Source organism: Montipora capricornis, chromosome 6 (genome assembly GCF_036669925.1).
Source record: "Montipora capricornis isolate CH-2021 chromosome 6, ASM3666992v2, whole genome shotgun sequence".
Lineage (NCBI taxonomy): Eukaryota > Metazoa > Cnidaria > Anthozoa > Scleractinia > Acroporidae > Montipora > Montipora capricornis.
This window is the reverse complement of record NC_090888.1, coordinates 67,567,396-67,582,395: the sequence shown is the minus strand read 5'-3', so window position 1 is coordinate 67,582,395 and position 15,000 is coordinate 67,567,396. Positions and strand designations below refer to the sequence as shown.

The 15,000-nt window shown below is 39.0% G+C and overlaps 1 protein-coding gene across 1 annotated transcript in view; it reads right to left on the bottom strand.

Moving 5' to 3' along the window:
* LOC138054327 (uncharacterized) overlaps positions 1–15,000 on the bottom strand; it is a 60,959-nt gene that overhangs the window by 11,533 nt on the left and 34,426 nt on the right. The window contains 6 exon segments of the mRNA XM_068900791.1: positions 4,848–4,903; positions 5,163–5,189; positions 5,191–5,217; positions 5,219–5,318; positions 5,608–5,702; positions 6,178–6,355. Coding sequence (XP_068756892.1) covers positions 4,848–4,903; positions 5,163–5,189; positions 5,191–5,217; positions 5,219–5,318; positions 5,608–5,702; positions 6,178–6,355 — 483 coding nt within the window.

The following is a 15,000-nucleotide window of genomic DNA, read 5'->3' as shown; positions in this document are numbered from 1 at the left end:
GGGCCCATTGTTGAGGCTGGGAGCCTGAGCCGTTTTAAGAGTGCACTGAAGCGCTTTTTAATATTTAATATTCATTGGTGAACTATAACTATCGCTTTTATTGATGGTCCGTACGGAATTTTTTTGTAAATAATTTTCAATTCCATGTTTTACATATTTATTGTACATAATTTATACATGTTTCATACTTGATTTCGACCTCTAGTTTTTCCTTTTGAAGAAATCCAAAGTACTTTTTGCTTGTTTTATGTTGGGGAGTATTAACATAGGGATGACCTCTTTACTTCCCTTTCAAGATGTCCTTTGTAACTTAGGTTTTTGCATCTTGAATAGACTATGTATGTAACGCAGAGAATGGGGGAGGGGGGGGGGGGAATTTCTATCCTTGGTGGAGTGCTATAAGGTCGTATTCAAACTGAATGGTCTAAATTTCAGCAATTATTTTGAACTGTGCAGGAGCACTAAGACGAGATCTAATTATCAATATAAGATACAAACTGTTTCTGTTTCTGTTTCTGTTTTATTGAACGATAACGCTTGTTTGCATAACAACCGATGTAACTAAAATGCACAAACAAATAATCAATCTTGTGACGCAAATTACAAGTTCACACATTATGCAATTACACATCTATAAATATAAGAAATAAATAGACTATAAATAAATAATGAAATAATCAATTACATGTGCAATAACGTTATTGTCTACTACACTGTAGCTGCAAAGAGCCAATTGAGGTCAGGTCACAGAGCAACTTCGCCATGCATTCACCCTAGAACTAAAGGCAGTGAGGTTTGGGGAATAAACAACCTCCTGAAGGAGACTGTTCCAAACAGGGATAGTACGTGGGAAGAAGGAAAATTTGAAGACATCAGTACGAGAAGAGATGTGGTTAAATACCATATCATGAGATCGTGTTGTCTGAGATTGGGAGAGAGTTACATACATCGAGAGATCCACCCCATTAAGGTTATGGGAGGACTTATACATGAAATTTAATCGTTGACAAAACATTAAGATTTAGCTCAGTCATCTAGTTTTGGGTCATTGAAGAAGAAATTGAATAATTTGGTAGCTCTTAGGGACTTTGATTTTAGTATCACATCAGCCCAGACTAGTAATTTTAGAAGGGATGGGTTTATATATTATTAATTTTAAGGGGATGTATTGAAGTATTTGATAATCAAAGAGCTTGGGTAGGAGGGTATGACGTTTTTTCTAATTTTTCTAATTTTATAATTTTATAAAAAAATAAAATAAAATAAAATAAAAAATATATATATATTTATTTCTTTATTTCTTTATTTCTTTATTTATTTTTTCCTTTGTATATTTATTATTAGAGCTAGGGGGGTGAGTAAGTTGGGAGTGGGATGGGTAATGACAGTTTAAATTATTCTAATCTGAAATTTTTATTTAGTATGTCTATGTGTTTATATGTAATACACGACCCCACAAGCTTTTAGCTTTTATCCTTATCGTGTCAAAATAAAGATTATGTATGTATGTATGTATGTATGACACTCCCGACGCACAGAAATTAGTGGCCAATCCAGGACGTTAAGCATGTAAGAGACACTTGAGTTACGAGAGTAGTCTCGAAAAGCGAAGCGGACAGCCCTCCGCTGTACTTTCTCAAGGTTTGAAATATTGCGCTGAGTATAGGGATCCAAAGCACAACAAGCACATTCAAGAGACGGCCTTACAAGAGAAGGATACAGTTTGGCCTTAGTTTCGCGAGTACAATGATAAAAATTACGAGAAATAAAGTTGAGAGTTTTTGAGCTCTTTTTAACGACATAGTCACAATGATTGTTTAGGCGGAGGTCAGATGAAATGGTGACTCCAAGATAAGGATGTGCATCGGTCCTTTCAAGAGCTTGGCCATTTAGGAAATAAGTAGTGACGACTGCGGATTTATTTGGAGTAAGGTGCATAGAATAACACTTGCTGGAATTAAAACGCATTTGCCACTTTTCTGCCCGAGAAGAAAGAGAATCTAAGTCTGATTGGAGTTGTTCAGGTGATTTAGAAGAAGAGAGGCCAATATAAATGATGCAATCGTCGGCAAACAGGCGGATTTGAGAAGAAATATTATCAGGAAGATCATTTATGTAAATAAGAAAAAGTAAAGGCCCCAAGACAGACCCTTGGGGAACGCCTGAGGTGACACTGCAAACCTCAGATTGACACCCACCAATCACAGTAGTTTGTGTGCGATCAGTCAGAAAAGACTTAATCCAAGTTAGAGTCTGACCACATATGCCATAGGAGGCAAGCTTGAGAAGGAGCCTTTGATGCGGAACAGAATCAAAGGCCTTTGAGAAATCAAGAAGGATGAGATCAGTTTGCAGCTTATGATCAAAGTTTGAAGTAAGGTCGTGGAGGGTGAGAATCAATTGAGATTCGCATGATAAGCCTTTGCGGAAACCATGCTGGAGAGGTGAAAGCAGTGAGTGCTTATCCAAATGAGACATTAGGGTTTTCAGTCATGTTGTCAGATAATATAGAGGAAATATAGTTATTTCTAGCATGATTAATGCAATGTTTAGTTAGGCGCCTAAAGTTCTTAAAGTTAGTCCATGCCTCTGCAGTGTTTTTTTGTTCAGCAAGATTATAGAGGAGCTGTTTTTTCCTAACCATAGGCCTAATGCTCCTGTCAAACCAAGGATTTGAGTTAAACGACTTAATAATCTTCAATGGAAAGTGCTTTTTGGCATTCCTCATCAGCATTTCTTTAAAAGCAACCCACATTTGTTCAACCGACGGCATATTTATAATAATGGAGGAGAGGAAATTCTCACATTCACTTGCAAGATCATGAAGAAAGTTCTCAGAGTTTCCACGCTTAAAAGCAAACACTTTCCGTGGCTTGGACTTATTTATATAAGCTTTAAAAAGTATTTTGGTAGTTACTATGTCATGATCACTAAGACCGGGTATAATATCAACAGTTTAAGCAAGCGATGGCTTTGATGTAAATAAAAGGTCCAAAATATTAGATGTTGTTCTTGTGGTACGCGTACGTTTGTCAACAAGTTGATGAAGGTGATAATCCTGCATGGTATCAACTAACAATTAACAATGGTGCGGATCACGAGCTCCAGATTTAACTGACCAGAGATCTCAGTCTATTCCAGGTAGATTGAAATCACCTCCAAGAATAATAGTATGATTTTTAGATATCTGTATAATTTCCTCAAGTGATTTCCCAAGCTCATGAAGTTGTAAAATAGGAGAGCCTGGGGCACGATAAAAACAGCCAACAAACATTGAGAAGCTTGAGTTTTGACCATGTATCTCTACCCAGATGTTCTCACAATCCGTTGAAACAAAATACTTGCAACTCGCAAAATTAAACTGTAGTTATAATTATTCCTTCTTCGTTAAGGTAATCAAGCATTAGAACGATCTCCCAAGTAAGGTAATGAATTGCCATGATAGTCCAAATATCAACAAGTTTAAACTAAGATTGAAAAATCATATGAACATTTATTGAACGGACATTCTGTACTTTTTTAATGTTTCTGTGATTTTTATTTTTATTGGTATAAATTTGCTTTCATATAAAGGTTTATTATTACAGTTTTTTTTTGGGAGATCCCTGACATAGGGTTAACCTCTGGGTTTCCTTTTTCTAAATTTAAAGTGCTTTAATTTGTAACAGTGCTTGTATATCAACATGGCCGAAGTTATGTCACCATGTGAACACAGTTCATTGGCCGTCGAACAGATCCTCTAAAACCTACACTCGATTATTGAGCACTATTTTCGTGTGTAATAACAGCGGGCTGTGATCACTCCCTGAATGGAAACTATCCAACCAGAGATCGATGAAGCTTTCCGTTGATGTACAAATGTAAAGAGCCGGGAGCGGTGATTAGGACAGTGGTTAGAGCACTCGCTTCCACCTATGTGCCGCGGGATCGATTTCCGGATTCGACGCCATATATCGGTTGACTTTGTTGGTTCTCTACTCTGCTCGGAAAGGTTTTTTGCCCAGGTACCAACATTGAGGTCCCATTGAGGAGCCTTAGTATTCCGTACCCCATTTATTTTTGGCCTAAATATCCCGTACCCCGTTAACGTTGAGCCCTGTGGTTTATATCACTTTAGTATAAATACACAGGTGATTATACAAAATCGCGCGCTCTCATTGGCTCGCTATCTCTGATTATCAGCCGATAATCACCTCGACGGACAAAATGGCTGCCAGTAGTTGTTTTTGCCACTGTAAGTGAAGATGATTTCGCGTTGAATTTTTTTTTTCTCTTTTTTGAAATAATCACCTGTGTATTTATACTAAAACAATTATTCGCCTCAGGCTCAGTGATTATCGGTGAATATTCACCTCGACTTCGTCTCGGTGAATATTCACCGATAATCACTTCGCCTCCGGCGAATAATTGTTAAATAATACCAGTTACTTCTGATGACGTCATTGGGTCCCTGATGGGGAGGGTTTTTCTCAAACGCGTTCTCTGGAGAGACCGATATTGGTTGATATGGTGGAAATTTTTAACCTTTTACGCCTTCTATATTTACCAACGAACCTACTTTATTGTTTTAAAAAATGACAATTTTGAGGCTCGGTATCCCGGAATCTCTTCTTTAAAATATCCTTTATCCATTTAATTTTTCCCCCAAGCATCCTGCATCCCTATATTATTTTACCTAAACAACCTTGAGACGTAAATAAAGCTATTATTATTTATTATTATTATTATGATGATGATGATGATGATTATTATTATATAACTTTATCTCTGTGATGACTGAAACTCATATTCTCACATTTGTTTGGTTCTAGTAAGTTTCAAATCAACCCAGTGATTACCTTTCATGTTCCGCGTTCATAGTGACCCCAAGCTTGAACTCTTCGCTTCCGTTAACAGCCCCAAGCTACGATGAAAGAAGTACCGAGGAAATTAAACCACGGGGCAATACCGCATCTAAATAAAAAAACTCGCGAGGTCTCAAGGACGTTAAAACAGTAGACTGCAAAATGGTCCGCATTGGTAAGGAGAATATGATCGTTTTACAGTGTATTTAAGAATTTCACCAGTGACGTCTCTGTGACCGCGATTTGCCGAACCGTCTGAGTTGTTCTGAAAAGACGTTTTTATAGCGATTTAGCACAACAACTGACTTGCAGAGTTACCTTTGAGCCGTTGATTTTGAAGACCATGCGCTGTGCTGGCAAACAAAGAGGTGGTAAACAAGGGCTGAAAATATTGAGACGATGATAACACCAGCGATAATGCATAGGATGCAAAACACGCGGCCCAGAGGTGACTTTGGCGATCGGTCACCATACCTGTGAGTGACAAACATACATAACAGCGCATTAAATGCTGGTGAGCAGGGTGAAATGGCCATCCAGTCAATTCAATTGGTTCATTCCATCACCAATCAGCAAGTAAGTCGCTTGGGGGGCCTTAAAAATGGTGCATGATTGTAGACTTGTCCTACAGGCTATATATTCGTAAACAGTGACAAAAAAACTTAGGCTCTGAAATTTCCATTTAGCCAAGTAGTCCACAGATTTTTAAATGCACCAATTAAGACCCTCCCTGAATATGAACTCTAAGAGAACGTTTCCATACCCCACTGTTGTCAAGGTACCCAAAGCCCACCAGAAGCCTTCCCATGATCCTTGAAAAAATGGTGGTGGAAAATCTTCCGGGTTACTGGTGTGGTCCTGGCAAACAGCAAAACACCATAATAATCAATTTCAATACATTTTACTATACTCGGTGCAGGTTTTTATGGCCAATTTCAGGACTCAGTTATTTGATAAATGAAAATTCGCCGTTGTGTTCTCACATAATGAAAAAGTCGTGGAAATTTGTAATTTAACGCAAAAGAGGATGACGGGATAGAACACATTCCCATACCCTGAATCTTTCTTTAGCTTCGAGGCATGCTGTGAAAGTTATTTTGGTGTCGTGCCCATGGTCGCGCAGTCATTGATCAATTACAACTAACCAATCAGGTGTCTTTCTTACAATAGCCACGTATCATGACCACGGGTTAAATGTCAGAAATGTAGGAGTCGGAGAGGTTGCCTCGGAAAAGTGAGCACGAACAGAAATTCCCGGACTTTTATTCTTAAAAATCAGACGCAAATGTAACGATAAGAACGCACCCAAGTTTCACAAGGTAATGAGACTCACCAAGAACCAAATGATAATTCCTGACAGTGAGGCTGTAACCAAAATGAAAACCAGCATTGGCCAGGCATTGGCTATCGTTTTGAGATCAGCAATGTGAGTCCTGGTTTTGTCTTGTTGTTCATTGTGAGCCAAAAGGATGACTCGAGGTGCAGTCACTACGCCAATGAATGCCCGGTCCCTTGGGAATGAAAAGAAAAGTTAACCATTTGAAAAATTGCTTTTCTTTTATGACGCAATTAATAGCGGGGTAACATAGATTTTTCTTGTTTAATAATAATAATAATAATAATAATAATAATAATAATAATAATAATAATAATAATAATAATAAAATAATAATAATCCCCCGGGGCTAATACCTTGGCATGGTGGGGGGCTTGTGTGCCCCGATGAACCGGAGAGCTAAGCTGGCGGGAGCTAAAGCTCCTGTTAGGACCACCCAAGCCAGACAGGTCAATGGTTAGAGGCCAGACTAAAAGTAGCCCGGTGGTTGTGTCACCTAAAAGTCACTATCCTCAAATGATGAGAGCAAAATCAAAATTTACAAGATAACGGCGTGAATGAGGCTGGAGTCCTTGATGACGAAAGACCCTCGCCCGGCAGGTGCTCCACGGCAATGAAGCGTGGGCCCGGTCGTCATTATGCTACTGCAGTAAGATCAATGAGAAGAAAGTGGTCTCAGGAAGACAACAGAGTGGTGATGGAATGTTACTATAGGAGCGAACCAGGTGTTAGGGGATATAGAAAGAGAATGCGTGATTTGTGGATTGGTAAGGACCTGTTCGTAGTTACCGAGCAAAGGATTGTTGACCAGGCAAATCAAATACGGAAAAAGAAGTAGTTAAGTGATCTGGAGCTAGAAGAGATACAGAGAAATGTCGATGATGTGCAACATGGCGAAGTTGGACCAGAGACAGAAAATGAGGAGATGTCTGTTACTGAAAATGCGGGAGAACAAGTAGAAAATGAACGACCTAATCAAGGTCGGGACGGTGTGCCTTATGAGAAACTGCAGGCTCATCCTGATTACAAGCTCTCAGAAGAAAAACAAGAATGGTTAGTATGGATGGATGAAATACTGAAACTTGAAAGGACTAGATTGCCATGTTTACGGGGCATTAATAAGGGTAAGCTGAAGTCTGCAGTCAAGAAAGTAGATATACTTCTGGGGAAGATTGAAGTCGGAAACATACAACAACAAATGATATTATTAATGCTGGTGCTGCATTGGTAACAGAGATGGTTTGGGCGAAGAAACTAAAATCAAAGCAAAAAGAGCCATGGTGGAAACGGCGGTTGGAAAAACAAGTTAATCAGGATCTTGGAAGAATAAATACATTGCTAGAGAAGAAACCAATAAATAAAAAGCATAGTTAAAGATTGCAGAGGAAGTATAACATGAAAATGAAGGGTTAAAGGTAGTAAGGGAAGAAATAAAGCAAAAGATTAACGCAAAGGTTGGAAAAATCACTAGATATCAGAACAGATTAAGTCAATACCAGCAAAACCGTATGTTTAACAACAATGAAGGAAGGTTCTACCAGCGGCTGAATAAAGAGGTACATAACCAGAAAAATGAAATACCTGATGCCCGTGAAGCGAAAAGCTATTGGGAAAGTATATGGAGCGAGAGTAAAGAGCATAATAGAGAGCAGAGTGGCTTAAGGAAGTTCAAATACACTAAGTGGACAATCAAGGGCAACAAAGAATTACGATTACAGTGGGAAAATCATCGCGAAAGATAGTGGGGAAAATGCCTAACAGGAAAGCACCAGGACCAGACGGCGTCCAGGGTACTGGCTAAAAAATTTCCGAAGTGTACATGAGAACTTAAGAGTGCATCTTACCAAATGCCTTGTGAGAGGGGAAGTTCCATCGTGGATGAACCAAGGGAAGAACTGTATTGATCCAGAAAGATAAAGATAAATGAACAGCCGTCAACAATTATAGACCTATAACGTGCTTGCCATTAACATGGAAACTATTGACAGGCATGATTGCTGATGAGATTTATGAATACCTAGACTCAGAAGTGATGCTACCTGAAGAGCAGAAAGGTTGTAGAAGGGAAGCGAGAGGAACGCATGATTTACTGTTTATAGACAAAATGATTTTAAAGGAAGTAAAAACTAGAAAGAAAAATCTCGCAACAGCCTGGATCGATTACAAAAAGGCTTTTGATTTGATCCCGCATTCATGGATTTTAGAATGTCTTAAGATGCTTGGAATAAATGAAGAAATCAGGAAACTATTAGAGTAGAGCATGAAGAATTGGAGAGTTGAGTTAGTGTGTGGATCGGCATCACTTGGGGAAGTTTCAATCAATAGAGGAATTTTCCAAGGGGATTCCCTGTCACCATTATCATTCGTGATAGCACTAATACCGTTGACTCACATCTTAAGAAAAGCCGAGCCAACATACAAATTCTCTGATGATGGAGAAAGAATCACCATCTCCTTTTTATGGACGAATTAAAGCTCTACGCCATGAATGAAAAAGGGGTGGACTCCCTAATCCAAACTATAGGGATGGAATTTGGAAATAGAAAAGTGTGCTGTATTAGTAATGAAGAGAGGAAAAGTTGTTAAATCAGAAGGTATAAAATTACCGGACTGCAAAAACCATACAAGGACTGAAAGACGGTGATAGTTACAAGTATTTGGGCATATTAGAAGCTGATGGGATTAAGCATGAGGAGATGAAAGAAACAGTAACCAAAGAATATAAAAGGAGGGTACGGAAGATTTTAGAAACGAAACTTAATGGGGGTAACCTTGTCAAAAGCTATTAACACGTGGGCTATTCCTCTCCTGAGATACCGTAGAGTTCCGATAGTAGCGACCCTCGTTACTTTCGGAATTAGCAGCCTTTGGGGGTCACTACTTTCGGGGGTCGTTTACTTTCGGGGGGTCGCTACTTTCGGGGAACACAAATCGTTTACAAATAGAGCTGGCTCGAGCCTTTTTTTCCGAAATAAAAAATGAACAACATAAAAATTTTAAAAAGAACAACATTTCTATTTGCATTCCATATGTATAGATTGTGTTTCATAAAAAAGAAGATAACAATAATAGATACAGCAAAAAACCGTATATAGAAAACTATATAGTTTTTCAATTTCAATTTGAAGAAACGTTCAGGTTGTTAATATGAAATTATACCGGTTTACGGTAGTTCTTTCATCGCTACATCAGTGAACTGATGTCAAGGACGAATGGTGGCATAAGGCTCCCCTAGTTGTAAATTAAACTGCACGAACATATTATTGTACATTTAAGTTTTGATTATTGATTGACAGCATATCATTTAAAAAAACTCGGTCTTGCTTCTTTCGGGGGGGGGGGGGTGGGGGGGGGGGGGGGGGTGGGGAGGTCGCTTCTTTCGGGAGGTCGTTACTCTCGGGTGGGGGTCGCTACTTTCGGGGTTTTAATACTAGCGGCCACAAAAAATTGACGTTAATTTCGGGGGTTTGCTACTTTCGGGGGGTCGTTACTATCGGAACTTACGGTATTCTGCTGCATCCTGGACTGGAGAAAGTGAGAGTTACAAGATCTAGATAGAAACACCAGAAAATTACTTACCATGCATAATGGTCTCCATCCAAAGAGTAATGTCGATCGTATCTACATACCGAGAGAAGAAGGTGGACGAGGTCTGATTAGTGTTGAAGACTGTGTAGAATCTGCTACCTTGGGGTTGGAGAGATATATCAATGATAGTGATGAAAGACTGATAAAGGCCGCTAGAAAGATCAGTGGTGGTCATAATAATGAAACAGAGGTCGAGTGTAAGAAAAATGAAAGGAAGGAACAGTGGAGGGAAAAGGTTATGCACGCACAATTTGTACGACAGACGGAAGAAATATTAGGGAATGAATCCTGGTTTTGGTTAAAGAAAGGAAGTGTAAAAAGGGAGACTGAGAGTCTTATTATGGCAGCACAAGAACAGGCGCTTGCAACGAATCTGATGAAAGCTAGAACTCAAGAGGACAGTAAATGTCGAATGCGTAGAAAGGTGGATGAAAGCATAAATCATATTGTGAGTGAATGCCCTAAATTAGCACAAAAGGAATATAAAAGGAGACATGACTGGGTGGGTAAGAAGATCCATTGGGAAGTTTGTAAAGAGGAAGGTTTCATTGTCAACGAAAAGTGGTATGAACATGTACCTGAGCCAGTACTAGAGACTGAGAGATGTAAAATATTATGGGATTTTACGATACAGACTGATCACGTAATAGAGGCAAGAAGACCGGACAAGGATTGTTGTTGAAAAGAGAAATAAATGATGCAAAATAATAGATTTTGCAATACCATATGACAGCCGTATTGAGGAAAAAGAAGTCGAGAAGGTAGTGAAATACCAGCATCTAGCAAGAGAATTGAAGAAGTTATGGAAAATGAAAACAATGGTAATTCCTATTGTAATCGGAACATTTGGAATAGTTCCAAAGGATTTAAAGAGAAGACTAGAGAATATTGGTATAGAGACCAACATAGTCGAGCTTCAGAAAAGTGTTATTCTGAACACGGCAAGGATTCTTAGGAAGATCCTAGAAGCTTTCTGGAGTACTGAAGTTCCATTGGAAATCCAATGTGCGAAAATAATAATAATAATAATAATAATAATAATAATAATAATAATAATAATAATAATAATAATAATAATAATAATAATAAAAGGGCACTGGTGTAGGGATGGCACAGTGGTGAAAGCACTCGCCTCCCACCAATGTGGCCCGGATTCGATTCCCAGACTCGGCGTCATATGTGGGTTGAGTTTGTTGGCTCTATACTCTGCACCGTGAGGTTTTTCTCCGGGTACTCCGGTTTTCTCCTCTCCTCAAAAACCAAAATTTGATTTGGTTGGCGTTAACTAATTACATGTAATTTCAAATTACAGTGTCCCCGATTAGTGCTCTTCAGAGCTAGAAGATTAGACACTTAAATAAAGTTCCTTTCTTTTTTTAGCCTACCGCGGGAATATGGACGCTCCCGTTTACAAGAGTCTTGGGTAGCACCTTTGGCAAGGGCCAGAAACCCAAAAGCCACTCGTGTTAGGGTTACAACAACCTCGTTTGATGACAGAACGTCAAATATTGAATTTCACTCTAACGACGGCAACGGGACCGAAGCTTTTAGTGAAGGTGTCATGTGCGGCAGGTGTCCTGCGGATCAGGAGCGTATGCCCGGTCGTCATCCTGCTACTGCTGAACAACGACAGAAGAGATAAGGATGGTCAAAGGAGGATAACAAACGATTGTTTGAATGTTACATGCAGGAGTGAACCAGAGAGGCGAGGGTACAGAAAAAGACCGTAACATCAACAACGAACTAACAGAAGTCACCGAGCAGAGATTGGCTGATCAAGTACGCCAGATTAAGTGGCTAGAGCAGTGTGGAGCAAGAGGAAATAGCCATACGAGTAAGACATGAACATCAGGAGACTGAAACTATAGAACATCTTACCACAGATACACCATGCAACAACATCTGAATCGAAGGGGCTCGGGTCGAAAGATTCTTACACCTCGTAGCCGCCTTGCATCCAAACAAAGAAGAAAACAAGTAATAGCAGATGGGAGAAGGCACATCGAAAGCTTTATATAGCGAAAGATGTCCATGAAAGCTGGAAAAAATAAAGTGTATGTGCGTCGATTCCACTGACCCGGCCTTCCTACAACATATTTTGTCCTTGGAGGTGAGACGAAGAATGGGGTTAGTATTTACACTGATTATTGGTTTCCCTTTAACACTATGATTCTTTGTCGCCATATCATGGAATGATGGCTTTCAGTGTAGGGACGCACAAGGAGCAATTGGCTTCAGCTTTGAAACGTGACAGGAAGCGTCTCGATTCAGCTGTTGAAGCCCACGGTAAATGAGAATTTTTGTTTGGTAAAAAAGAAGGGCTGAACTTTTTTTTGGTCATTTTTTTTCTGATTAGAATAGGGTCAAGCATGATAGATCTGCTCAGTTTATTTCGCATCATTTGAAAGCCAATTTAACGGTACATTCATTTGCCATTCATTGAGCTGTACCTTTCTGCACAGAGTACAGGTAACATTTTTGATCAAGTATTTTGAAATACACTATGCAACTAATACTCTATTAAGCAATTGAATACACTATGCAAGACGTATCGTGTTGATGATAAATTTTACAAATAATAATAATAATACTTAAATAATAATAATAATAATAATAATAATAATAATAATAATAATAATAATAATAATAATAATAATAATAGACAGTAAGTTGTGTTCATTTTAGTCAAACAGAAACCACCTGGTAAAACTATTTGTGTAAGCACGGATCACTTTTGGCATACTGGTCCTTTGGAATGTGCAAACAGTATGTCTCTGATGTACACACGTCAATGAGAATTCCCCTCACGCAAGTTTTATACATCATTATCAACCATTATGAGCACAGCAGTATGATGATAGTTATTAATACTGTAAATGAAGAAATATGTTGTCATGAAGTATGGGTATGTTCATTGTTGAGAACTTTAACGGACACTGCAGGTTGACACTAGTAGTTCAGTAACTCATAGGTTGTTATGTAGTCAATGTTTGCTATTGGTACCATCTGGCAGAACTGTTTGGCTTACAAAAGGAATTATGGCATAGAGGGTACCTCAAATGAACAATCACAGACCCTGGGCAGTCAATCACTGTCCTGGCCTAGGTTCATCTGCTGAATGTAACAGTATAATTGGAACATTGTATTAAACTAGTGATTACTGTTGATAGCAATTATTAATAATTTTCCTGTCTTTTCATATTTACTGGCCCATAACCTTTTACAGAGCAAGGAAAAAGTTGACTACCCTTGATTGGAATTACTGGTATCATAATGGCTTTTCATTTTCCACCACTGAGGATCATGCTGACACCATCATTGCAAGAAAATACAACCAAAGAAAAAAATCTTGGGACGTGAGGATATTAAAGGTGTCCACAGATCGTGGATATGTTTGGATGCTGATGGACACAATTTTTAAACTTTGCATTGATGACAACGACTATTTAATCACTCGTGAAGTCTGTCTGGAACCTGACGATCCCAGAATCATTTCTCCAACAATTGTTGAAAGTGAACCTCCTCCACCTCATGAGCTCCTGGCAAGATGCAGAAACAGATTTTCACAAATAAGCAGCTCATAGAGATTTAAATGCAAAACTTTCAGCTACTGTAAAACCAAGAAAAAAATAAATGCCCTCAATAATGTGTTGCAGTGATGAAATTACTAACAGTCAGGTGTCAATGCAATGGCTCAAGTCAAGCTAATAAGCCTTGCCTTTTTTCTTCAGTTTTGGTAGTAACTTGAAGTAATAATTATATTAACTGTTTTTCTCTCCAAGTTTTGTGGGGTCATTGTGACATGTAGCACTAAGCCAGCGTTGAAACCAGGACAAGATATACAGTCAAGTGTATGACATGACAGTTTTTAACCCAAGATAAGGGATGACCATACATTACACCTCGTAGCTTTAAAATCGTTGTTGGAGTTTTGTCTCATGGTAATATATTGTCTAACTTTAGGATTTTGTCTCCTGATGTGATTTCTTATTGTGTGGTTTTGTACATGGCAATTTTATTGCATAGCTTTTGCAAACTGAAATAATTTAAACTACAGTGAAAAAAAAAAACCAATGGAAATACAAAAAATGGAAATTCCAATTCAGTGCTATGATACTGGGAAATTGACAGTTATTGTAAAAAGTGGTGTTGAGAGTAACATGTGAATACACATGACAGACAAGCAAAATCAAATTTTATTATTGTTCATATCACACTCTCTCTGTGTAAGATAGATATTTTTCCTACAGTTTTCCACGGTCATCCTTGACGTTCAACTGCAGAACACTCGAGGCTACAGTATGACAAGTGAAGAATTCCATTGAAAAAAAAGCCTGGAACTTTCACAAATGGTTGACATTTTTTCCCGAAACAATTTCATCGAGTTTCCTTACGTTTTTCTCCTAAGGGGTCTGCGGAAACACTGCTTGTGCTTCGCCATTTCATTTCCAAGATTCGAAGGATAAATATCTCATTTCGCGGGCGTCGTGTGAAGATTTCTATTGGTTGAAAATTGTGTGGTTGTCAATCAAGCTCACACATGCGCTTTATCGTGACACAGGCTCTTAAAGATCAAAAGATACGACGAGAGATGTCAACAGTTCAAACAGCACCACCTGTTTAGAACCAATCAGAAGCTGTTCTACAAAACACTACAACGGTGTCACCTGATCCCACAGAAGCAACCTTCTTCTGGAGCAAGATCTGGTAGGAGGAAGTCGGTCACAATGAGAGAGCATCTTGACTAGAGGATGTAGAGGTGGAGTTCAGTACAACAGAGGTGCAAGAAGATATCAGCATCACTGTGGAGGATATTAGAAATGGAGTGAGCAAGATGAAAACCCGGAAGGCAGCCGTCCCGATCTTGTTCAGGGGTTCTGGTTTAAGAAACTGACAGGATTGCACTCCATATTGCAAGAATGCTTGCAAGACTGTATATGTCAAGAGAATGTGCCAGAGTGGATGGCCAGGGAAAGAACAGTTTTGATACAAAAGGATACAGCGAAAGATGCCCAGGCCAGCAACTACCGCCCTTTTGCCTGCCAGCCCATCATGTGGAAGCTCTTGACAGGAGTCATGGGAGAGAAGTCATACCTCCACTTGGACAGGAATGGACTGCTAACAGATGAACAGAAGGGGTGCACGAAGGGATCCCGAGGAACTAAAGATCAATTGCTTGTAGACAAGGCAATCCTGAAGAAGTGCCGGAGAGGGTTAACAAACTTTTCAATG